The sequence below is a fragment of the Tachysurus fulvidraco genome, chromosome 10, assembly GCF_022655615.1.
Source record: "Tachysurus fulvidraco isolate hzauxx_2018 chromosome 10, HZAU_PFXX_2.0, whole genome shotgun sequence".
NCBI classification, from domain to species: domain Eukaryota; kingdom Metazoa; phylum Chordata; class Actinopteri; order Siluriformes; family Bagridae; genus Tachysurus; species Tachysurus fulvidraco.
The window spans coordinates 16317384-16343300 of NC_062527.1; the positions used below are offsets into that span (position 1 = coordinate 16317384).

The following is a 25917-nucleotide window of genomic DNA, read 5'->3' on the forward strand; positions in this document are numbered from 1 at the left end:
AACTGAAAACACACACGCGTTTCTTTTTAAAAAGGACTTTTCTGTATTAAACATGCCACTAAAATACCTGTTGGTTTTACCGGTTGAAAATAAAGTTTTCGTTACGTTTGTAAATGTTTATCCATCTCGAACAAGTACAAAGGAATAGCAATGCATTGTAATGCTTAAGTGTGCAGTTTTGTATCTGCTGTATACTGAATTAAGAGGACTTTGGGTGATGTAGTGGACTCCTGCCGTGAACCTCTCTGCAGTACGGCTACATCCTGACTAGTATTTCGAACAAGTGGCTTGTGAAGAAGGAATGAGTTCAGACTTCAGACACAGTATCAGTCTTTACCAGTAATAAGTACATTACCTTAACATATATGTACATAGCAGCTACAGTTTTGTTTTGTTTTGTTTTGATGTGTTTTTTAGACAGATTGAGATCTTATTCACTTTATTTCATTGAATTGTGTTACAGGAGGGCCAGGACTGGAGCCTCCGTATCGACCTCGCATGCCTATGAACAATCATCAAAAGATCATGCCCACGCGGCCCAATTACCCAGGCATGATATCCAACCTTCCTGGTGGCATGGGCATGATGAGCATGGATAATAAGCAGTACCCGATAGGCTTCAAACCACAGCCTGCGATGCAGCAGGGCCAGATACTCCGGCAGCAACTGCAGGTCAGACTGGTGAGTCTGATAACAGACAGCAAAACCCTATAAACTAAGAAGCAGCAGCTGAGCGAGATCTTAATTAGCTATTGGTCATGTTCTATCGACAGGATTTTATATTAAGGGTCGATTGTTTCTGAGGCCAATTTTTTACAATCACAAAATCCAGGTTTTAGATTAGGCCTCGAAATGTGAAGTGTGTAGAATCTAATCTGTGTGCTACCTTTATGCTGCGTGCAGAATGTCCAGTCGTTTAACACGTTAAATCTAAACGTTTTGAAATAATCCTGAAATTTTTTTTTTTTTTTTTTAATGCCGTAATGTCCAACCTCAGCCTCTGTCTCCTCAGCTTCGAGTTCAGAGGTTGGAAATGACGGTATTAAATAATGCAGGATTATTTCCAAGTGTGAATATTAAACATTTAAACATCTGCAGTAACAGAACGCAATCTCAATATCATGCATAACCAAAGAGGATCAAGCTGTTCTGTTAGGGCCTTTTTACACCTGGTCACTTCATGTGTTTTTTTAAAACTGTTCCATTTACATTAGGCCACATAAATGTGTCTCGGCGAATCGGATATCGATCCGATCTTTCTACTCTCGCCCAAAATGCAAATACAGTTGACCACATTTCCGAGGTCAATGAAATGGAACACGCTTTGGTGTATGCGGTTTTCAGAATGCAATAAAAAAGAAGACAGAAAAACTTGTTACGATGTTTATGCTACAAAAAAAAACAACATTTAGTGTTTGCTGCATTTTCGCTGGCGGCAGCAGTGCATTTTAAGACCCAATGAGACGCCTGGGTGAAAGATCACTAGTGAGTGACGTACTCCTGTTTGGGAGGTGTATAGCGCTGATGTATGTGGCTTGAACAACCACATGCATTTACACCTGTCCAGTTTCATCTGAAATGCGTCCCAGACCACCTCCTGAAGTGGTTTGAGCGATCGATTTATATCCGTCTCGAAACTGTTTCGGAGGACATTTACACATGTTTTTTTTTACCATCGGATAGCTATCTGATCACAGAAAACACGAAGTGACCAGGTGTAAAAAAAAAAAACCCTTAGCCACCATATCTGATTTTATCTGAAGTCTCAGGTATTTAAATTTCCTCAGAGAAGCCTGTAGCATGAACAGTCTATAAAATCCTGTCCTACCCAATACCCTCTGGCATCACCAAGAGTCAGGGTTGTAAAATTCTGCATGTGTCCAATCATTGTGTAGTCATTAATTGTGTAGTGGTAGCTGTTTTTCATGTGATTTGCTGAATACTTACTTTGTTTGTTATTTTTGAAACTGGAGAACCAGAGCATGATTGGGCAGCAGATAAGGCAGATGGCTCCCAATCAGCCGTACTCCTCCATGCAGCCGTCGCAGGTAAGAGCTCCCTTGCATGCTTTTATTCCCTTCATCTTTTTTAATTACAGGTTCTGTATTTGTAACAAAGTAGTTCAGGATGTTCGATACTGTATTTTACCTTTAATTCAGATGACTGAGCTTTGCATGGACAGTTTTTTCTGATCTCACACACTCGGTCACATGCACACAGACAGAGACAGACGGTCATGTGTGTATACACACACACACACACACACACACACACACACACACACACACACACAGGCATTAGTAGTACCTTGATGAGAGTTTATGACTTAGCTAAATATTTAAGGTACGGTTTAAAATAAAACAGAACTTTGTCCTTTTCACAGTTTTTTGTGTTTGTGAGGTGATCAGAATTACACCAGTTATTGATGACGTGACATTTGCTCTGTTTAGTGAAGGAAAGTGTTTTACCTCTGATGCAGTGCCTTTATAAATCTTTTGTGCTAAAATCCAATGCATCAAGGCGGTTTGCTCCATAAACCACGGCTCACAACGACTGTCCTCATCTACATACATTTCACAGGGCTACACCACCTACAGTTCTCATGTAGGGATGCAGCCACACCCTTCTCAAACAGGGGGAATAGTTTCTTCATACGGTAACCAAGGCTTCCCCGGAGGCCATCCTGGTCCCAACCCAGCCGTAGTGGATCCTCTCAGGCAGATGCAGCAGAGGCCCAGCGGATACGTCCACCAGCAGGCACCTGGGGCGTATCCAGCCAACATGCAAAACACACCGAGGTCAGTTAACACACACACACGACGACACTAAACATAATGCTATGCATTCATTCTTAGACTTTTGGCAGCCGGTTACATAAAACTGTAATGTGCTGTGGTTCTTAGTTTGAAAATCAGATAAGCGGCGGCACTGTTGAGCCAGTGTCGAGCCACTTGTGCCCATTTTCCACCAGAAAGAACCGGGTGCTGGTTCAGAGCTAGTGCTGGTTTGATGTTGGTTCCACTGGCGATCCTTCTAAGAACCGGTTTCCTTTCCACTGGCTAGAGAGCCGTCACAGAGCCGAGTCTGTCGTCACTGTATACGTGTCATGTTACACAGCTACTTTAGCGCAGCAGCGGCAAACATAAACACATCAATGGCGGATGTTGCTTTACTGTTAATGCTCATGGCTTTGAGAACACATTGGCATTGGTTGTAATCGAGAAAGTACATAACGTTATTTTATCATTAACACAGAAAAGTTAGCCTTAGCATGTAGCTACCTACTATCATGTGTGCTGATAATTGATCATATAGCAGTAAAGTAAAAGTGTATTAAACATTAGTATACTTAAGGTACATTATCAAAGGCGCTAACAGTAGCCCTGTCTCTAGCCCCGCCCATAGCCCCTGCGCAAGCGGTTCTTAAGTCTAGACCAGCAACGTTTTGATGCTGCTTAAGAACCACTTTTCCAACACTCAAACTGCCTCGGTGGAAAAGGGGCATTATGTACACTTTTACGTAATTTATGTTTGACTGTTCTAAGCCTTTACAATGGGCTTTACTCGCACTGTTCTGCTGAAAATCGATTTACTCAACCTACGTTTACACTCGCATGCTGTTTGTCTTTTGCATTTCTCTTTATTTACATGTAGAAACTAATACTTTTATCATGTTTTAAGCTTCATAGTAGATTTGTTGGCAGTTACATAGCTAGTTCCCTAACATTACTAGCTATATACACTGACTAGAGGCAGGAACAGTCTCCATACATCATTAAATAATACACACCCGAATTTAAATAGCAGGAGGAGAACTGAGCAACATCGGACCATGGGAGTCAGACCAAGCCAGTTGTGTAGATTGGCTGCTTTTTTCTTTGACATCTCTAATTTGCATTGAGAAAATCTCTATTCTGATGTTGCACTTGTTCTTAGCCTGTTGCTTTGGTGTGAACATAAGGTGAAATACAGGTTTAATCTCAACTCACTCTACTGTGTTGTAATCTGTTCTCCGTACGTGATGCAGGTTTACCCATCAGCCCATGCAGCAGACTCCCATGATGCATGGCTTAAGTCAAGGCCACATGCAGGCACAGGGCATGCACCCCAACATGCGCACCAATCAGATGCTGGACCAGCAGCAGCAGCAGCAGCAGGCACAACAGCAGCAGTATTTGAGACAGCAGGCTCTCCGGGTACTTTACCTTTACTGATGATTTTCTGATTTAGCTAACGAGTGTGTTCTGTCCTTATGGTCTGTACCCAAAGGCTGTTATTATTAATATGCATAAATATTACACCATGCTTACTTCTGTTGTCCCATGAAGGTATTTTTTTTTTTTTTTAAACTTTTTCAAAGTTTAATAGAGGTGAATAGCCCTGATGGCTTGGCAATCATTCAGAGTCTATTTCTGCCTTTCGCTTAGGTGAATGAAGGCATGTGGTAGCCTTGTGGTTAAGGTGTTGGGCTGCCAATCGGAAGGTTGTGAGTTTGATTCCCAGGTCCACCAGGCTGCCACTGCTGGGCCCCTAAGCAAGGCCCTTAACCCTCAATTGATCAGTTGTATAAAATGAGGTAAAAAAATGTAAGTCGATCTGGATAAGGACATCTGCCTGAATGCTGTAAAGGTAAATGAATGAAAGAATGATATGAGTTCACATTTTTTACAGAATTATTGTTCTAGAATTGATATTACTTTGGACATAAGCAGTTCCCTCTTGACGAACCCAAATCATAGATCAACGCTGAGTGATTGGCTGAGGCTCTAAAGCAGGAAACCTGGGTTAGGAATAAAGATTCTCTAAATTTATTAACACTTCATTGTATCCTCTTGTGGTTTCTGTCATCTCCACAGCAACAGGCTCAGCAGCAGCAGCAGCAGCAGCAACAGCAACAACAGCAGCAGCAGCAGCAGCAGGTGCAGCAGCAACAGGTCTCCTCTCAGCAGGTGCAGCAGTCACAGCAGGTCTCCTCACAGCAGGTCCAGCAGCAGCAGGTGGGCACAGCACAACCTCCAGGGCAGCCCCAGAGTCAGGCTCTGGGCATGCAGCCTCTTCCTCCACAGCAGCCCATGGTGAGCAGCCGTTTAACAGAGATTCAGCATGTGTAATGACAGAGGATCCCGAATGTAACCGGAGGCTTCCAAATTATAGACTGATAACGTTATACATTCCCCCTGACTTGTCTGTGTGTGTGTGTGTGTGTGTCTGTGTGTGTGTGTCTGTGTGTGTGTGTCTGTGTGTGTGTGTCTGTGTGTGTGTGTCTGTGTGTGTGTGTCTGTGTCTGTGTGTGTGTCTGTGTGTGTGTCTGTCTGTCTGTCTGTCTGTCTGTGTGTGTCTGTCTGTCTGTCTGTCTGTGTGTGTGTGTGTGTGTGTGTGTGTGTGTCTGTCTGTGTGTGTGTGTGTGTGTCTGTCTGTCTGTGTGTGTGTGTCTGTGTGTGTGTCTGTCTGTCTGTGTGTGTGTGTGTGTCTGTCTGTGACTGTGTGTGTGGCTGTGTGTGTGTGTGTGTGTGTGTGTGTCTGTAAGTTCCCTCGGCAGGGGCAGGGCATGCAGCAGACACAACAGCAACAACAAACTGCTGCTTTGGTCAGACAACTCCAACAGCAGCTGTCAAGTAAGTTAAAAAGCATATAACACAAATAGGACAGGCCAAAGAAGTAACCCACCCCCAAACTGACTGCATCAGCAGAAACAGCAGCACTTCTTTCCTTTTAAAGGAATTCTACTGTGTAAACAAGTACTTGCTTTAGATCAGTCAACATACAGACATATTTTCTTGCTAAATATATAACAATTAACTATACAGTTCATTGCTTTTAGAAAGTAAATTTATGTCAACATGCATAGCAGTATGTTGGCTAAAGAAATAAAAATTGATTCCTAGTTTCCATGGAGTTAAGTTGAACATGGTGATAAATATAATGGCTGTGAGGATGATGGGTTATGATTTTTTTACATTTTCTCTAGAGCATGTAAAATGTAACGGTTTATTGTTCATCCACCTTGGACTATATAAATTGGTCATATAAATTGAGTTCAACTCATTGTGTCAGATTTTAATCAAAACCATTTCCCTATGCAGACACACAGCCCGGACAGAACACCAGCTCGTATTACCCCAAGTATGAATGAGTCCTGCGTCGCCCTTCTGAAACGAACGGGTCAATTCCAGAGTCTTCATGAGCTGGGAGTTCTTCAGACACTGACTTCAGGTCTAGAAGATTCCCAGCCGTTCCATATATCTGACCACAGTGCTGTTTCTAGGAATAACTCTTTCAGATTTTGTGTAATTCCACAGTCGTCTGAGGGACGGTGCTGTGAAATGGTGACCGTGAAGCCCAATAGAAGGACTTGATGTACAAAAAAAAAAAAAAGGGACATGAAATGATGAGAGCAATGCAGTGTCTTGGTTTTTTCCTTTTAATTATTTTACTTTGTACAATTTTTCAGTTTCGTGTATTCTCATTAAAAAAAAAGTCATGTCAATTTTTACATCTTGTCCCAGACTCTGACAAGTGAACCATCACATAATAATAACAATAATAAGCATCATGAGTGAACTCGTGCACTGCTGCACCTACACACTGTACTACACCTATTATTATAATACACATTATCTTTAAAGCGAAACTAGTACCACAGAAGCAGCTTCCTCAGAGTTGGACCGCTTTTATAAACTCCAGGGGAACACACTCACACAGACCGAATTAGATTTTCAAAATTGTGCGAGCGAATGAGTGTGTGTGTGTGTGTGAGAGTGAGGGAGGGTGTGTGTGTGTCTGTAAGTGTATATGATGCCCAGTGATACAAAGTTAGGATGTTCCCCAAAAGCCTCCTTCCAAACTGGAGTAACTGATTACCCTGACAAACTCTTCCTCTTAGGAACATTAGCTTTCACAGAGCACATTAAACACTAATCACATCTTGGCTGATGGAATACGTTTAGGGAAAATGATACCTGCTTAACAATCAGGACAGTTTGAGCTCTCAGTGGATATCAAAGTTGAGCCAAATTAACTGTGTACAACCATCACCAAGCTTTCCTGCAGTCCATCTCCAGTGCTTAGAGTTCTTCCAGCTTTCATGGTACATACTTTTGTGTACGAGACATGAGTCTTTACTTGGACCTCGTCTTTTTGTGTGTTGGGTCATTTTTTACTTTTTTGGTTCGGTTTGTTTCTCTCGATACGACTGTAAAGCACTCCGGTGTCTAGACCTAGCGCTCGTCCTTCATAAGGACAATGTCTTCCTTCGTACTTTGAGAGGAAATCGAGTGCATGATCCCAGCTTCTCTGATCAGCCCTCACCCCCAGCCTGGACAGGATTTTATCTGCCAGGACTGGCACAGCGGGCTGTAGGAGAACACCGTAGATCCTCAGACACTCCATACACACATGCAGTATGGTGTCATGCCAGAGTTTATCCTTGTACTCGGTGCAGTCGAGCTTCCACGGCGCGTGTCTTTGGACGAAGCTGTTGGTCAGCCGTACGCAGGTGCTGATGGCTTCCAGCGCTTTATATACGTGCAGGTTGTCAAAGTTCTGCTTCACTGAAACCGGTAGCCTTGAAATACCCTCCAACATTTTGTAATCCTCTAGCACAGCTCTTCCGCTGGAGTCTTTTGGAAAGGAGATGTTGCAGAACGGAAGATAAACCTGCTCCGGGTTGAGAGAGAGCGCAGTGCAACGGTTGAGAAGACCGCCGAGAGAATCGGCCAGTTCGCTGTTGCACAACTTCGCCACCTTGTCATTGTCGTAGTCGCAGTCAGTCTCTGGAACACCTTGCCTGAGAAGAAAGTACCTCAGGCCGTCCACTGTGAACCTTTGTGCGCTCTCGAGGGGATCTACTACATTTCCAAGACTCTTAGACATCTTCTTTCCCTGCACCGTCCAATGTGAGTGCACGTATATGGCCTGAGGAAGGGGCATTTCTGCAGCCATGAGAAACGCCGGCCAATATATCGCATGGAACTTCAAAATATCTTTGCCTATGACGTGATGGACAGCACTCCACCACTGTGAGTGCTTCTCTGGATAACCCACAACAGTCAGATAGTTCACCAAAGCGTCCAGCCACACGTAGATAGTTTGTTCAGGATCTCCAGGAACCGGAATGCCCCACTGCAGACGGCTTCTCTGTCGAGAAACTGATAAATCAGGAAGCTCGCTCTCCAACCACTGAAGGACAAGATGGTAAAACTTCTCTGGCTGAATGGCTTTAGGGTTCGACCTTAACCACTCCTGCAGCCTGCTTCGGAAATCAGAGAGGCGGAACAGATAGTTGTGCTCCTTCATCCACTCCACCTGGTGGGTAATACAAAGGGTAATTCAAAAGCTCATTAAATTGTGGCAGGCATTTATAAAAGGCATAAATCTAATCATCAAAACTCTAACTAGCTGAAAGACAATTTACAAATTCTCGGAAAAACAGGTTTTTATTTGCTCATGTCCGTGGAGACGACAGACAGACAGACATCCGTTTATACCAGGATATTAACAGAGATGACTTATGATGGATAGATGGAATGATACACCTACAGTATTTATACCTTGATAGACGAATAGACGAAATTATTGGTTAGATCTAAAAGCCCCAGATTTCCTGTGTAGGATCCACACATTTCACTGTAAGCTATCATGTCAACAGTTAATATAAAAAATCAGAGTTAGTTAGTCTTCTGACAGGCCTGAGCTATCAGCAACAACCGTCTCGATGTTTTCCATGGCTCGGTCACCTTTGGTTTGTACGTTACAGAACTAAGTCTGTTAGGATTTCTGTAAAGCACTAAACACCAAAAGTAATGATGAAGTACCGATCATCTCATTTTCAGTACCTTATGTCCGCTCTCAGTGGAGATTTTGATGTCTCTGCCCATGGAGTCTGTGCTGTCAGTCACCTGGTTGGCTGTGAGAAAGCTCTCATCTGGTGTGGAGTACCAGCCTTCATAAGTGCCTTTATAGATGAAGCCTTTATCAAGCAGCTTATCCCAGAAATGTTCCACCGCCCGTCTGTGTCTGTCCTCCGTCGTCCGCACAAAGTCCGTGTATGCAATATTGCAGCTCCTGAACACATCCTGAAATCTGTCCGATACCTCTGTGCAGAAACGCAGCGGCTCTTTACCCACCGCACTCGCCGCCTGCTGGATCTTCAGCCCGTGTTCATCAGTTCCTGTGAAAACATTTAACAGAAAATAGAAGAAGCAGCAGCCTTTATTTTTGTCATATATACGTTACAGCAAAGAGAAATTCTTTCTTCACATATCCCGGCTTTGGTACTTGTGGTTAGAACGCAGGGTCAGCCATGATACTGCGCCCCAGAGCAGGAAGGGGTCAGGGCCTTGCTTAGGGGCCCAGCAATGGTGGCTTGGCAGTGCAACAACCCAGAGCCTTATCCACTTGAGCCTTAAAATTACCCTAAAATACGAACTGTATTTCAGAAACTCAAAACTCCACAATCGCTCATGTTGACGTTATGTATGGGATAAAAACTATCGGCCTGAATGGAGATCAAATCTTTGTTGTTTCTCACTGGGTAATCTGGATAATCTGACATGACTCCTGCTGATAAACTGCATAAATCTACGATCTGAGCTGGAAAGAAAATCGTCCTGAGCGTCACTTAATCATTCCATTCTGGTGGTGCTGTTGCACTCAGTCCCACAAACAGATTCCCAAACAATCCTCTAAGATATTTGCTAAGAGAATTTAATCTGATGCAGATGCCAAAACTGAAGTAATGACTTGCTGTGATAACTGTAGTCATGTTCAACACACCTCTTAACTGCTTCTCTCTTTCTACCAATACCGAGGCATCCGGAAATTGGACCAGCTCTGATTTTGGACCCTTCACTGAGATGAGGCTGACTCTGTGAGAATCCTGAGGCATCTAGAGATCTACCAGCTCAAGTTTGACGCTGCTATACTAAAGAGGAGATGTGAACTCCATGTGATGTTTGAGGACAACAACCTCCTCATCAATACAACATTTTTTAGACTGTATACTTATAATCACATCCTCTAGTGTCACCCATATGAGGATGAGGTTCCCCTTTGAGACTGGTTCCTCTCGAGGTTTCTTCCTTTACCATCTAAGGGAGTTTTTCTCATTGGGGATAAAATCAAACATTTAAATATATCTAATATTAAACTTCTGTATGATATTAATCTTTATATTAACATTTTGTTCTATGTTTTTGTTCTGTAAAGCTGCTTTGAGACAATGTCGACTGTAAAAAGCGCTATACAAATAAACTTAAATTGAATTGAGAAGGACTTGGATGAACATGTGTCGCGATGACGTCACATGATGCATCTTGGCCCAAATCTGTGGTAATATTGAAACATTGCAAACTCCTCTGAATATCTCCTTTAGGGATTATATTAGATTTGTTATTATTGTGTCATAAAAGCTCTCAAACATTAAATAAAGAGGATTATCTGCAGTATAGTCGATCTAATATTACGTGTGTGTTTTATAAAAATGCACAATGTTGTGAGGCTGTGTGATCCTGGTTCTATCCTGAACTCTTTGTTAGCACATGTATGGTTGTTTCCTCGGGGTGCTCCGGTTTCCTACCACATATTTAACAAAGTATATGCTGTTGTCTCATGCAGAGCAGTGGCAACTTGGTGGACCTGGGATTTGAACTCACAACCTTCCGATTAGTAATCAAACACCTTAACCACTAGGCTATCACATCCCAGAGCTTTCTTTTGCTGATGTAGCATCACAGTTTTCGTTTATCTCATTTATACATGCATATAGCTGAGCAATTGATAGTTAAGGGCCTTGCTCAGGGGCCCAGCATTGGCAGCCTTAGACCAGGGATTCAAACTCATGACCTTCAGATCCAATCTGTCCAATCTTATCCACAAAGGGCCGATATTGTTGCAGGTTTTCATTCCAACCAAGCACAAGCCACACCAGAGTCTACTAAAAGCCAAGAACAACTGGTTAAATAGGTGGAATCGGGTGCGACTTGTGCTTGGTTGGAATGAAAACCTGCAACAATATCGGCCCTTTGTGGATAAGATTGGACACCGCTGGCTTAAGCACATCCCACAGATGAGAGATATATATATATAGTTTTTTTTTTCTTCCCAATTTATACAACTGAGTTTTAAGGGCCTTGATCAGGGGCCCAGCAATGGCAACTTGGTAGACCTGAGATTCAAACTCACAAACTTCTGATGAATGGGTAGATGTAAGGTTGAGTGTGATAGATATTGATCAGTATTCCTCATGAGATTTATATTTACATCATTTAGTATACACCCATATCCAAAGTGACTTACTTTTATTTATTTATTTATACAACTGAGGGTTAAGGGGCTTGCTCAGGGGCCCAGCAGCGGCAGCTTGGTGGACTTGGGATTCGAACCTGTGACCACCTGATCAGTAGCCCAACACCTTACCCACTAGGTGATGGAGATCACCTTCACATGTTTCTACAAACGAAGTGAAAACGCACCTGTAGCGAACTTGGAGTTAAACCCCTGCAGCAGCTTGTATCTGTGTAGACAGTCAGCTATCACGGCGGAATACACGTGTCCGACGTGAGGAGATGCGTTCACGTAAAAGATCGGAGTGGTGATGTAATGTGACCTCACGTCTCCTGCGCACGTGTGGACACTCGTTACCGGAAGTGGTGGATAAAAACCAGGTTGTTCTCCGCGAGAGGCGTATTTTAACAACCGCAGCAATTGTCTGCCGTTTCTTTGTACGATTAAACTTTGAGAGCTCATTGTGAACGTGAAATCTCTCCACTTACAGGACTTCCGGGTGGCGAAAATAAACACATAATTAAACCCCACCTTCTGTGCTGTGATTAGCTAATTTTACACATACAAGCTGCTGATTGGTCGAAGCAAGGTTAATAAAAGTCCTTATAATAAACGCTTGGTTGTCGTAATTAACCTTTTTTTTTACATGTAAATGTAAATACGTTTAAGTTTTATATAACAAAACCTTTAAAACATAAATACAAATTTGTATTCGTCTACAGTCGCCCTTAAAACACTTTGCATTTGTATTTATACACCATTGGACATAAGTGAAAAAATAAGTAATTAGAAAAATAGGCTCACAACTCCAGGTACTTCAATTTAATCCTGTTCTGTACTTTGTGATGTTTTTGTGCATGAGATTTTCCTCATGTCGGTTTCTTTGTGTTCTCTGGTCTCCTCCCACCTCCCTTAAACATAGCTGGATCAACTAGTCTATTTTATCCCTATTTATAAAGGTATGTGTGCACTGTGTCCTATACTGAACCTTCAACTCATCCACAGTGAATCGTCCCACTTTGTGCAGGGTTCCCAGGATCCATAGTGACCATGAGCTGGATAAAGTGGATGAAAATGACTGAATCCGTAACTTCATTCAAATTTATCACCTATATCAACTTAAAAACAAAACATAGACTTTCTAAACAGTTGGAAGAAAAAGAGACAATACAGATAAAAATAATTAATGAGTTTCTAAATAATAATGATGATGATGATAATAATCATGATATTTTATTATATTTATTTATTTATAGATAAATTATTCCCTTATCCACTTGTCTCATGTTTTGAGTTCAGTTAATTAATTAATTAACTTATATATTTATAGATATTATAATAATAATAATAATAATAATAATAATAATAATAATAACAGAACAAAATGAATTGATTGGTTACTTTACATGTCAGTTAGAAGCTGATATGGAGTACCAACTTTGTGCAGTTTGAACTGTCTATGTGAGATTACAGACTTATTCTATTGCTAATGCTTGTCTATGGCACCCAGTCTCTTATAAATACATTTATGGCATTTGATAGACATTCTTATTATTAAGAGTGACTAAGCAAAGTATTTTTCAATGAATAGAATGAAACTGGTTCACAAGGATACGGATTACAAAAAACATAATTATTCTTAAAATATTGCCAAATTATGTATATTACAAGTTTCTTTATTTCAGGTTTATTTCTTAGAAATTAGACCTGCCCCAGATAATTTTATTTATTTACTAACATTTTTAAGAGAAATATTCCTGACAGCTTTGTCTGGTTTTCACTCTCACAGTAGTTTGACATACTGTTGTAGCACAAATTAACAGTAACAGTTAATATCCAATTTTAACAGAGCATTGATTGATTGATTTATAGATAAATTATCTATGTGTCAGGTTTTCAGTTCAAGTTATTTATTTATTCATTTATAGATAAATCATTCAATTATCTACTTATCTCATGTTTTCAGTTCAGTTAATTTATTTATAGATAAATTATTCAATCATCTACTTGTCTCATGTTTTCAGTTCAGTTAATTTATTTATTGATTTATTGATTCATTAATTTATTTTTTGATAAATTACTCCATTATCTACTTTCTCTCAGGTTTTCAGTTCAGTTTATTAATTCATTAATTTATTTATAGATAAATTATTTCCTTATCTACTTGTCTTAGGTGTCCAGTTAAGCACACTGTTGCATGTTCTCACCATCTCTTGTCCATATAAACTAATGTTTCTCCCTGTTTGACTTTTCTAGTTTCTACTTGTGGGGATTAAACACTGTATACTCGTGTAGCTGTTCTATAAACGTCTTTTTCCCCAAACAAGACCATATGTATGTGATCACATCCTTTTATCCACACAGTTACTACAAGCATAAAATCCCCATCCAGTTTAACACCACCACCAACATCATCATCACCACCATCATCATCATCATCTCTTATTTAAACCTATACATGAACCACTACACAGATTCATCATTGTTCCCGAACTATATTTTACTCTAATGCATTGTTTCCAAATTCCGTAAACACACAACCGGTGCGTGTAAAAAAAAAACGTGTTCGTATAATAGATCAGATTCGTTTCTTCACGTGCTTTGCAACTTTTGTTGTTCCGGCGTTGGACAACCTCGATCTTTGAACCGGAAGTCGTTTTCCCAACCATCCTCTCGCCACCGGCTTCAGCGCATCAGGGTTGTTGGGATGAAGAATTAAAACATTTCGCATTTTCTATAATAAACTTCTCGATCTTTTTGCTGTTATAATCGTGTCGTGAGGCGCTTTAGTGTTTGTATTAGCTGCTGATCGGCGCTGTTGTAGTTTAAACATGTCTGTGGTGGGGTTTGATGTCGGGTTTATGAGCTGTTACATCGCGGTGGCGCGAGCCGGAGGCATTGAGACCATAGCGAATGAATACAGCGACCGGTGCACACCGTGAGTAAACATGGACAACAATATCACACACCAGCGTGTATAATCTGTAGCACTTCATTCGCTTACGGTGAGCGTGAAATGTATGGGGTCGCTGATGCTAAGGCTGTGTTCCGAATCGCTCTCTTTTTCACATTTAGTGCACTACGTAGTGCGTAGTACGTAGCGCTCTAGTGTGCCTACGTAGCAAGTAGGCAGCGATTTGGGACACAGCCCGGCTAGCACGCGCTGCTAGCCAGACAGCTAGGTTTTAACGTTCAATATCTGTTCAAAAGCTAAACCGCTGTTTCAGGTGTGTTTGAGACGTGACGCCGAATTGAAACAATTTTACCGTCCGTACTGTTATACGAGACGACTTTAGGTATGTTTTTGTTTTATTTTTAATAAAGAAATATAGAAAGAGAAACGCTGAGCTAACGCTATTAGCGCTAAGCTAACGCTATTAGCGCTGAGCTAACAGCCCGAAGGAGACGTTCTAGAAGATTCTCCTCCTCACTGAGCTGCTGCTTGTGGCCCTGCTGCTCTTTGTTCATTACACTTTATGAGCGTTTATTAAACACATTTCATCGCTTATAACGCGTTTTTTTAGCTTTACTATACCTGTAAGATTTCTCAAACATTTCTACTTTAATATCCACCTCATTAACTGCGAATATTTTAGAAAATTCTCACATTTACGAATGATTGAGACAGATGTTCTAGTTAATATGGCAGAGAGAGATCAGTCTAGATATGTTTATATATATATATATATATATATATATATATATATATATATATGTGTATATATATATATGTATGTGTATATATATATATATATGTGTGTATATATGTATATATAGTTTATATATGTTATAGTTTATAATATACATATATATGTATATTATAAACTATAGTTTATATATGTTATATATAATTTGTCCTTATAAAATAATTATTGGTCTTTTTCTTAATGGGATGAATCTCTGTCTAAAATAACATCCATCCTTTAAGCCTTTATATGTATAGAAATATGAAATGATATAATGTTCAGTGTGAATGTTTCTGTTGTCCATACAGTACATATGCTGGATTAATAAAGTTCAGTTTATTCCAATGTTGTTATTCAATGTTGATGAAATATCAGGCAGCAAGTGTTGCTTAATGTTCTATAAAAGTAGCTCTAATGGCAGATTTATAGTAATGATCATTTCTTAAAGTCTTGTGGATGCCAAATGTCTGATACTAAGCGGAATAAAACGTGTTTTTTTTGGTTTTTAAAGAGAAAAAAAAATCAACTTTTCTGCCAGGAGATTTAATAGGTTTATTTAACATTTTTTTGAAGTGGCAGAACTTTTGTAACGGTCAGTTTTGGACCCTTATTGTAACTTAAGCTTTGACTTAAACGAGAAGCAACAGAAAGAATGAAATTAATGTAATTTCATTCAAGTCTAAGTTTGAGTTACAGTTCACCGTTTTCTATAATCTAGTATTAAACGCATTCACTTAAAACAAACACACCAAGTGTGTTTGTTGTTGCTGATGTAGCATCACAGTCCTGCCCTCTTCCGTATACATTTACGTTTGCGACATTTCGCAGACTCCCGAAATCCAGAGCGACTTACATTTATCTCATTTATACAGCTAATTGAAGGTTATGGGCCTTGCTCAGGGGCCCAGGAGTGACAGCTTGGTGGCCTAGGGATTTGAACTCACGACCTTCCGATCAGTAATCCAACACCTTAACCAATGCACCACCACCATTTTTTCGATAACCGCATGTTCCAAAATGTGCTATTCATCTGGTATACATACACAACACTCTGCCAGGAAAAACAAATTTTTATTTATTAACCCTTTCATCTATGAAGTATTTTAGAATGCACATTTGGATTATTAAGATTGTGGCGTGTGTATGATTTAAAAAAAAAAATTCCCTATAATTATCACTCTAAAAGATTGATGACCAAAATCATATATATATATATATATATATATATATATATATATATATATATATATATATATATATATATATATTTCCTATAATGTAGCTGATTTTAGACGGCCATTGGGGTGTCACTCTTCGTTAAAGGGTTAAGGAATTAAACCTTATATGGATCATTTTTATCCCTTTTAGAGTTGCTTTTAATGGTTTGGAATGGCTGAGACATGACACACAAAAAAATCCATCATGCATTATGCATCGAGCAAGCATAAAGCGCAAAACCCTAAACAGTTCCCATGTCTAAAGTTACAGTTACAAAGCCCTGACGATGGAAATAATTAAAAAATCGTCTTGCGCTCGCAACAATTCCACCTCCTTGTTAAATTGTTTACGAGAAATGTTCATCATACAGATACACCGTTTGTATAGAAACGTAAGCATATTAGAATGAGCGAAAGAGTGTTGGCCTCAATTAAGGGCCGATCAGTAACTCTAGGATTTTGGCTAATATTCTGTCAGTATCTCTTCTTCTAAATATAAAATAAAATACATGCATTGTCGATGCATTTCTGTAATATAGGACACATAAATCAGTTTGCATGTAACCTTTATTTTCTGTGTGATTTTAGAGCATGTGTTTCATTCGGCCCAAGAAATCGATCCATTGGTGCAGCCGCAAAAAGCCAGGTATGTGAGGAATAAATGCTTTTGACGAAATGATTAAAGGCTGTAAATGAAAGCTTCATTTCTCTTTTTCCACTTTAAATCCCAGCTGGTGACTAACCATAAGAACACCGTCCAGGGATTCAAGCGTTTCCATGGCCGTGCTTTCTCAGACCCATTTGTTCAGAATGTCAAATCCAGTCTCGTTTATGAACTTTCGCAAATGCCGACAGGGACGACAGGAATTAAGGTGAGTGATGGAGAACCGTTCTGAAATCCCACAAGGAGCAACAGGAATAGAGTTACATTCGTTTTTGTTTATTTGTTTGCCTGGCGTTTTAAACTGAGGCAACATGCAACCCAGTCCAGGATGTTAAAGCAGCTGAAGTGCATTTTCACTCAACAGAAAGATGTGCAAAAGAATAGAATTAGCCACAATTAAATCTGAGGCTTGGAGTAAATCCGATGCACTCTTACTGCTTGCTGTAATTAATGCACACCAATAACAATAATTAGTAACTGAGTAGCAGGTTTTCCCTCAAATTGATGGCATTAGTAATGGAGCACGCCTAGATACACACACACACACACACACACACACAAGGTGATAGCATGAGAAAAGGAACATGCCTGAAGATTGAAGGGGAATCTGTAGTTTTATGAACGTCACATGGCTGTCATTCCTCTGGCATTGCTGATTGCATCTCTCTCCCACATGAGCATCACTGATTTACTGAACTTTTTATCCCCAACATCTCTTTGAAAGCCGTATTTTATTAGACGCAACCAGGAAAACGTTTACAATATTCATCACACAAAGATTTGTCGTGTTGTAAAGAATTTTTTTTTACTAAGCTAGCTCCAGTTCGATGCTTCTAAATCTTTTAAACTTTCTGTCCTCTTCTTGTTTCTCTGACCACCTCTCAGGTTACGTACATGGAGGAGGAGAAAGTGTTCAGCATTGAGCAGATTACAGCCATGCTTCTTACCAAACTGAAAGAGACCGCCGAGGGAGCTCTGAAAAAGCCCGTGGCTGACTGCGTTATTTCAGTGAGTCTGATTTGATTTGTTCTTTTCGAACATCTTCATTGTGATGTTTCAAGTCTCTCTTGAACTGGTATTGAGCCATTTACATGAGTTTTATCTTTATCAAGCCCTTCTGTCTGCCTGGTAGTCCATGTCTGGAGGTGGAGCTATCGTGGTCAAGACCACACCCAGTATCATAGAAATGTTTCATTTCATTTGCAGTGATCTGTCTGTCTGTCTTTTTTTTTTTTTTTTTTTTTGCCCTTTTCATATTTACCTGAACCCGGCTCTCACTAGTTTGGCCACGTTGTGCAGATTTACTGTCCTGTAGCATCACATAAGTCATGTCCATGCTGTTTTTAAGATTCCTTGCTTCTACACGGATGCTGAGAGGAGGTCAGTCATAGATGCAGCTCAGATCGCTGGACTCAACTGTTTGAGGCTCATGAATGAAACTACAGCAGGTAAATTCACCTGCAATTAATCTGGAACCGCTGCAGGTTTGTTTCACTTTTTGTTGATTTTTTCCCAAGCTGAAGAATGGATGAAATTTCTTTCACCCTACAGTGGCCTTGGCATATGGGATTTACAAGCAGGACCTGCCAGCCCCAGAGGAGATGCCCAGGACTGTGGTGTTTGTGGATATTGGTCATTCAAGCTACCAAGTTTCTGTGTGTGCCTTTAACAAAGGCAAGCTCAAGGTGTGTATTAAAGTGGAGTTTCCATTTCAGAACACTCGCTATGGTTCTGAATCGGAATTTGAAATACGGTGGTGGTCTTTAAATACGTGTTTGCCTGAACAGGTCCTTGCAACAGCCTTTGATGCACAGTTGGGAGGCAAAGACTTTGATGAGGTGCTTGTGAACTATTTCTGTGAGGAGTTTGCAAAGAAGTACAAGCTGGATGTAAAGTCCAAGCCCAGGGCTCTGGTTCGTCTCTACCAGGAGTGCGAAAAACTCAAAAAGCTTATGAGTGCCAACTCCTCTGACCTGCCTCTCAATATCGAGTGTTTCATGAATGATATCGATGTCTCCGGACGCCTCAACAGGTAAAGATAAGAGAATATTTTACATATTCTTTGATTTCAAGGGAAATAAACTGTTTAGTTTATATTTGGTCAAATAATCGTAACGAATAGGATCCAGATTAGGATTATTTAAATGGATTAGCTTTATTATGACAGATGTGTTGAAATTCTAAAAGTGCGTGACAAAATGCGTTTGTGTTTAAATAGCAGGCTAAATCTATGGGGTGGTTATGAACAAGAATAAATGAGTAGAGCTGTATTTCAAAGTACTTCACGAGCATTATATTGTACATAGGGCCTTTTTACACCTGGTCCCTTCATGTGTTTTCTCTGATCCGATAGCTATTTGATTTGTTAAAACTGTTCCATTTACCTTAGGCCACGTAAATGCGTCTTGGCGAATCGGATATCGATCCGATCTTTCTACTCCAGCCCAATATGCAAATATATTTGACCTCATTTCCGGGGTCAATGAAATGGAACACACTGTGGTGTATGCGGTTTTCAGAATGCAATCATAAAGAATACGAAAAAACTCGTTACGATGGTTATGCTACAAAAAACAGCATTTACTGTCTGCTGCGTTTTCGCTGGCGGCAGCAGCTCAGTTTGACCCGACGAGGCCCTTGGGTGAAAGATCACTAGTGAGTGACGTACTTCCGTTTGGGAGGAGTATAGCGCTGACGTATGTGGCTTGAACAACCACATTCATTTACACCTGTCCAGTTTCATCTGAAATGTGTCCCAGACCACCTCCTGAAGGGGTTTGAACCATCGGATTTATATCCGTCTTGAAAACGTTTCGGAGGGCATTTAGACCTGGTCTTTTTACCATCGGATAGCTATCTGATCACAGAAAACACATGAAGTGACCAGGTGTAAAAACCCCCACAGATTGTTTTTGTCATTTAAAATTGAAAGTAGAGTCCTTTTTACATTTGTGCATAAGTTTATACACATTGACCAAATTATTAGGAACGCTGTATGGAGATGCTTTTCTTTAAACAATGATTGTAAGGAATAATTTAGTTACCGTACCCTTCCTGTCAGTTTGAACCCCTTTGTCCTTTCTCCTTTGACCTCACTCATTGTGGTCAACATGGTATGTGTGTCTGAGTATTTGTTCTACACATCCTGAACTATAAACTTATAGAATCGGTGTTTACTTCCTTGTATTCCTTCAGAGGTCAGTTTGAGGAGATGTGTGCTGACATTCTGGCCAGAGTAGAGACACCGCTGCGCAGTATAATGGAACAAGCTAGTGAGTAACACAAGTCTGTTTATTTGTATAGATCCCTTCCTAGAAATCACAAAATCTTATATTCTGTCTGTTGTTCTTGCTGTAGATTTGAAGTTCGAGGACATTTATGCTGTAGAAATAGTGGGAGGCGCATCGAGAATACCAGCTGTTAAAGAGCGAATCAGCAAATTCTTTGGGAAGGAACTGAGCACGACCCTGAATGCAGATGAAGCCGTGGCTAGAGGATGTGCCCTTCAGGTCTGCACTCAGCATCCTGTGATATTTCATTTGAAGTGCTGCAATAAACCTTTATCAGTGCTGTTCTTAATGGGAAACTGTGAATTTAGTGCCTGAGGGAACATTTACAGAGTGCAGAGAAAAGAATAAGATTTAAGACCTATTTAGCAATTGCAGTGGGTGAAGTTATGGACTATTATTGCGTCTCTGTAAGATTTATATTCTCATAAAGTGTTTTCCTTCCACAGTGTGCAATTTTGTCTCCTGCCTTCAAAGTCCGTGATTTTTCCATAACAGATGTAGTCAATTATCCAATCTCTTTGAAATGGAACTCGGCAGCTGAGGATGGTGTAAGGTGCGAACTGGAAAATACATCTTTCCTACAATTAAAGTTCACTTAACTTTTTAAACCGATAATTGAATTTGTATTTAGTTGAATAATTTCAAATCTAGTCTTAAGGTTTCTAGTATAAGTTGAACCTGAAGCCTCTTATTTAGTTTACTTGAATATAACCATGGACGCTAGCATGGTGTTAAAGAAAGAAAGAAAGTAAACCTGTAATTCATTGTTTTAGTGAATGTGAAGTGTTCCCAAAGAACCACGCAGCTCCATTCTCCAAGGTGCTAACCTTCTACCGGAAAGAGCCCTTTTCACTGGAAGCCTACTACAACAGCCCTAAAGAGCTACCGTATCCTGATCCCACAATAGGCAAGTTATACATACAAGCATCTATTGTTTTTATTTTTTATTTATTTATATATTACAAAGGATAAATTGCAGCTATGTGACCTAACACGTTGCATCCGTTGATTAGGACAGTACATGATCCAGAAGGTTGTGCCCCAAGTCACGGGTGAGAGCTCTAAAGTGAAGGTCAAAGTGAGGATGAACATCCATGGAATCTTCAGTGTGTCCAGCGCTTCACTGGTAGAAGTGTTGAAGAACGAGGATCCTGAGGAGCCCATGGACACAGAACAGACCACATCACCGACCACAGAGAAAGAGGAAGAGGTGCTACACTTTTTCACATTATACACGTTACTTACTCCGATAAAAGTCTACTTACTTTTCCCCACATTTACCTAAACACTCGGTGTATATCTTTTTATTGTGTTTTTATTTTGGACACCTCGATACTTATACAGCAAATACTAACCTTGCATACAGACTGGATTTGCAGAAACTTGGTGAGACTCGGGATTGATTTGCATCAAACACAGCAAACACAGTGTTGATCATCATGAGCATTTCAGCCCTGTAAGATGTGAGCCCATGTTTGCAGGGAGACAGTAGACGTGCAACGCTTGTGGTGTGAATTTTGAAATTCAAGTGAATATTGAAATGTATTGACGTGTTTCAAATGTCGATTGCAAGTGTATTACTGCGTGCTTTTTTTTTTTTCTCCTTTGTTTTGCACAAATCCTTACGACCTAGATGACACAAGCCAGCAGGGTCTATGTGCTTTAAACCAATACTAAACATGTTAGTGTTACAGTACAGTAAATATTCCCATCACATAGTCAATTCCGCGGTTTTCCACACCTTGTTTTTCATGGTCACGGCTTTCCACCCTGAGGTTTTGTTGATTCCAGATTATCACTACATCTGAAGAAGAAGTAGTATGTAGATACCATTTTAAAACTTGCCCATCCATTAACAAACCCTGTGTGAAGGATGTTAGCTCAAGGACAGTGTTTTTAACTGGGTATCTCTCTTCCTCCTCCTCCTGTTCCTCCTCCTCCTTCTTTATAAACTTGTACTTTTTTTTTTTTTTTTTTACCATTTTTAATAAAATAAAACCCAAACCCCGATTGGCTGCCATAGAAACAAGTCAAGCTCTTTGACGTGTCCTGCCCTAAGCACCTATTTCAGGTAGAAATGGTGTACATTATGATGATAAACTAGAACATAAGCTCATTTGTATTCTGTTTTACATAAATATCGGTGAAGTTATATTTGAATGCACATTTATTGAATGCGCAAGGCTTTCAGCCACTCTATGACTGTAATGTATAAATATACAGTTTTTCCATCTTCTAGAACAAAATGCAGGTGGATGAAGATCAACAGAAGGCCCAGGAAGACGGAGAGAAGAAAGCGGAGACAGAGGAGATGGAAGTAATACAAGATTAATGTTACACGCTCCACTTTCCTTTGCACTTTATAGAAACTGTTTTCTCTGCTATTCGGACCTTCAGGGTTTCTATCATGTGCTGACTGAATGTTGTTTGTGCTTAATTTAGACATCACCAGAGGAAGGTAAACAAGAAAAGAAGACCGATCAGCCTCCGCAAGCTAAAAAAGCAAAAGTGAAGACAAAGCTCCTGGATCTGCCCATTGAAAACAATCCACAGTGGCAATTAGCGATTGAAATGCTCAATCTGTTCGTGGAAAATGAGGTCAGTCTGTTAGAAGTCTGTTATTTAAGACGAAGGTTTTTGTTTTTTTTTTGTTTTTTTAGATGTCTCTATATGTGGTACTTTATTATTTCTAAACAGGGAAAGATGATCATGCAGGACAAACTGGAAAAAGAACGTAACGATGCCAAGAACAACCTGGAGGAGTACGTGTACGAAATGAGGGACAAACTGCACGGGATTTATGAGAAGTTCATCAATGAAAGTGTGAGTACTGTGCTGAGGCAGACCGCAGCAATCATTTCCACATCTCTTCGTGTAGACGACAAACATGTTCATGACCTACATTATACGTGTGTGAGGTCATGAACCAGACTACAGCTTTTTAGATATCAGGTCTAAGATCATCTGCTTTTGCCCGGGATGGAATCAAGAAAGGTCACAGATGCCATATTTGAGACTAAAATCAGCGTACACTATTCATACGTTATTCATAATAACTGTGCTTAACTCACCTACTGCTTCTGGACATGGTGCACACATTCTGTACAGGCAGGATTTCTGAAAAGAATAACAGTGGAAAATCTTACCATTCCAAAGGCAAATTGGTTAAAGTGTAGATTATTTTTAAACGTTATTTGATAAGTACACCATAACCTTGAAGGTCTTTGGTCTTCAGTAGCTCTTAAACTTGAACGCTTTCTTAAGTCAAGTTAGTGAAAGTGACATGACATACGGCTTAGTACGGTGACCCATACTCAGAATTTGTTCTCTGCATTTGACCCATCCAAAGTGCACACACAGCAGTGAACACACACACAGCAGTGAACACACTCCCGGAGCAGTGGGCAGCCATTTATGCTGAGGCGCCCGGGGAGCAGTTGGGGGGTTCGGTGCCTTGCTCAAGGGCACCTCAGTCGTGGCCGGCCCGAGACTCGAACCCACAACCTTAGGATTACGAGTCAGACTCTCTAACCATTAGGCCATGACTTGCCTCTTGTCATATTGCTGTATTCCATGTCAGTTACTGTACACCAGAACTAAGGAAAATACCTTAGTTTTGGTCCAACCTGCAAAAGGAAAAACTGAGAAGAGTCTGTTGACTGCTGTTTATCACTCCATCGGCAGTGGAGTTTAATCTGAACATCTATATCAAGTGAACCGAACAGAGATCATAGAAATTCCTGAACATCGTGTAGTTTGTTTGTTTACTCGTCTTTCTGCTGTTTGTCGGTTTGGCACAGGACAGGGACACGCTGTCATTAAAACTGGAGGACACAGAAAACTGGCTGTATGAGGATGGAGAGGACCAACCTAAACAAGTGTACATTGACAAACTTGATGAATTAAAGGTGACTTTCTGTGTGTCTGTGTGCTTTGGCTTGAGTATAAACATTCCTGGTGTGTTTTAACAAGTGTTTTGTCCTGTTTATAGAAACTGGGCCAACCCATTCAAGACCGATACACAGAGTCTGAGGAGCGGCCAAAAGCTTTTGATGAGCTGGGTAAACAGCTTCAGCAGTACATGAAGATTGTGGAGGCCTTCAAGATGAAGGTTAGTGTTAATTCCTATAGAGTTGTGCATCTCTTTTTATCTGTCCCTTAATCAACACATTTGTCTCCCCTTAAAGGAGGAGCAGTATGAGCATCTGGAAGAGGCTGAAATTCAAAAAGTCGATAAGATGGTGAATGATGTTATGATCTGGATGAACAGCAAAATGAACCAGCAGAGCAAACAGAGCCTCACTGTGGATCCAGTGGTGAAAGCTGCAGAGATTACAGCGAAAACAAGGGTGAGCTTTATATTGTGGTCAAATAACCCACATTTCCTACTTAAAGTGGTATTGCTATTAAATATAACTACTCCCCGACCCACCAACGTTTTCTCTGATTTGATCTTGCCCACTAAGTTAAATCCCCCATGACATGACAAGCTACTAATTTCCTAGTATGTGCTTCTTCAAAGTCATATGAAGCCGGTCTTCACATCTTTGTGAACTGCTGCATCACAAGTCCATGTAGCGCACACCTTCCAGTGCTAATGTAATACACAACAATAATAAGATCTAATAATAAAATAGGCATATGTTACATGGCTTGTATTTGCATGCTGCAGCACAGTAGGCTGTTGTTTTTATGGTGCATCATAACATTTGTTATTTAATTTATTTTATTTGTAGTTCTCTTATTTTTGTACTTTCTGGAAACACATGGCAAAACACCCTTTTTTCACTTTCATCAGTTATGCACATTCAAATAATTCCCCCAAAAAGGAATCAAGCAGAAACATTGTGTTTATAAAGCCTAGGGTTGTGATAGTGGATCAGTAGTTAAGGTTCTGCTTATCTAACACACTAAGAAAGATGTGGTTTAAAATGCTAGTGCTGCGCCATGAGATGATGCGCTGGATTTCGGCCTAACCAACACTTTAAATCCAGCCTCATAACAAACCTAGTTGTCCTGTGCTTGTATTTGATGACTGTCTTTCAGATTAGCTTACCTACATTGGCAGTTAATTATTGTGAGCTTAATTTAAAATAAATTAATAATGATCAAACTTCTGTTCCTCAGGAAATGTTCTCAAGCTGCAACCCGATCGTGACCAAACCCAAACCTAAAGTAGAATTGCCAAAAGAGGACAAACCAGCAGAAAAGAACGGACCAGTCAACGGGCAGGAAAACCCAGAGGCTGAGCCCACTGCCAACGACAAAGCACCCACGGATGCGACAGAAGGCACCGACTTGAAACCCGACATGGACCTCGACTAAGAGGACTGCGAGGCTTCCTGGTCGTTCCGGTCATTCCATCTTCCCTTCCATGGGGTTTTGACAGTCAGAATCATTAGTGGTTAAATGGTGCATGTCCTTACTTTTCTTTAAAAAAAATAAATAAATACAGCATAATGCAATAAAATTGTTCATTGCCATCCATGCTGTGAGTATATGTGATGTATTCTAAGCTATCTGGGTCTGTGGCAACTGTTGAGTTTTAATAAATATGGAATTTAAATTGTCTTTCTCTGTGGGTGTGAACTGGGTGTGGATGTTGCTTAAATGGAACTGATGCCTTGTCCTAAATGTCATGATGTAAAGGTGAGAATTTGCTCAATACTTATCATGTGACTTTTTGTTTTTAGCTATTTTGTACTGCTGTCTTTTTTTTGGCATTTCAAGTCGCAAATAGAAGTCACACTGAAGCACTGAAAGATGACCCATGTGGA

At 40.3% G+C, this 25917-nt stretch overlaps 3 protein-coding genes across 10 annotated transcripts in view; 2 read left to right on the top strand and 1 right to left on the bottom strand.

Annotated features, from left to right (window-relative positions):
• Positions 1 to 6493, top strand: part of med12 (mediator complex subunit 12) — a 45764-nt gene extending 39271 nt beyond the window's left edge. For 2 of the 8 annotated variants that reach the window (XM_027165098.2, XM_027165096.2), the window contains exons 38-44: positions 464 to 681; positions 1971 to 2048; positions 2581 to 2798; positions 4028 to 4196; positions 4857 to 5075; positions 5528 to 5615; positions 6084 to 6493. In XM_027165098.2, the coding sequence (XP_027020899.2) occupies positions 464 to 681; positions 1971 to 2048; positions 2581 to 2798; positions 4028 to 4196; positions 4857 to 5075; positions 5528 to 5615; positions 6084 to 6133 (1040 nt within the window). In that variant the 3' untranslated portion in view covers positions 6134 to 6493. The remainder of the gene's footprint in view (positions 1 to 463; positions 682 to 1970; positions 2049 to 2580; positions 2799 to 4027; positions 4197 to 4856; positions 5076 to 5527; positions 5616 to 6083) is intronic. The other 6 variants (XM_027165102.2, XM_027165099.2, XM_027165100.2 and 3 more) reach the window with 6 other exon arrangements.
• On the bottom strand, positions 6404 to 11853 carry mars2 (methionyl-tRNA synthetase 2, mitochondrial). The gene is made up of 3 exons (XM_047819409.1): positions 11472 to 11853; positions 8835 to 9169; positions 6404 to 8304 (listed from the first exon to the last, which is right to left on the bottom strand). The coding sequence occupies exons 1-3, from the start codon at positions 11743 to 11745 to the stop codon at positions 7150 to 7152; spliced, it is 1764 nt and encodes a 587-aa protein (XP_047675365.1). The 5' UTR covers positions 11746 to 11853; the 3' UTR covers positions 6404 to 7149.
• Positions 11854 to 13918: 2065 nt separating this feature from the next.
• hspa4b (heat shock protein 4b) lies at positions 13919 to 25711 on the top strand. Its single transcript, XM_027165213.2, has 19 exons — positions 13919 to 14221; positions 16775 to 16832; positions 16918 to 17058; positions 17736 to 17858; positions 18199 to 18298; positions 18402 to 18535; positions 18638 to 18882; positions 20046 to 20122; positions 20208 to 20359; positions 20587 to 20693; positions 20914 to 21047; positions 21154 to 21350; positions 22380 to 22457; positions 22583 to 22738; positions 22838 to 22963; positions 23941 to 24048; positions 24132 to 24251; positions 24328 to 24489; positions 25268 to 25711. The coding sequence occupies exons 1-19, from the start codon at positions 14115 to 14117 to the stop codon at positions 25463 to 25465; spliced, it is 2523 nt and encodes an 840-aa protein (XP_027021014.1). The 5' UTR covers positions 13919 to 14114; the 3' UTR covers positions 25466 to 25711.
• Positions 25712 to 25917: the final 206 nt, after the last annotated feature.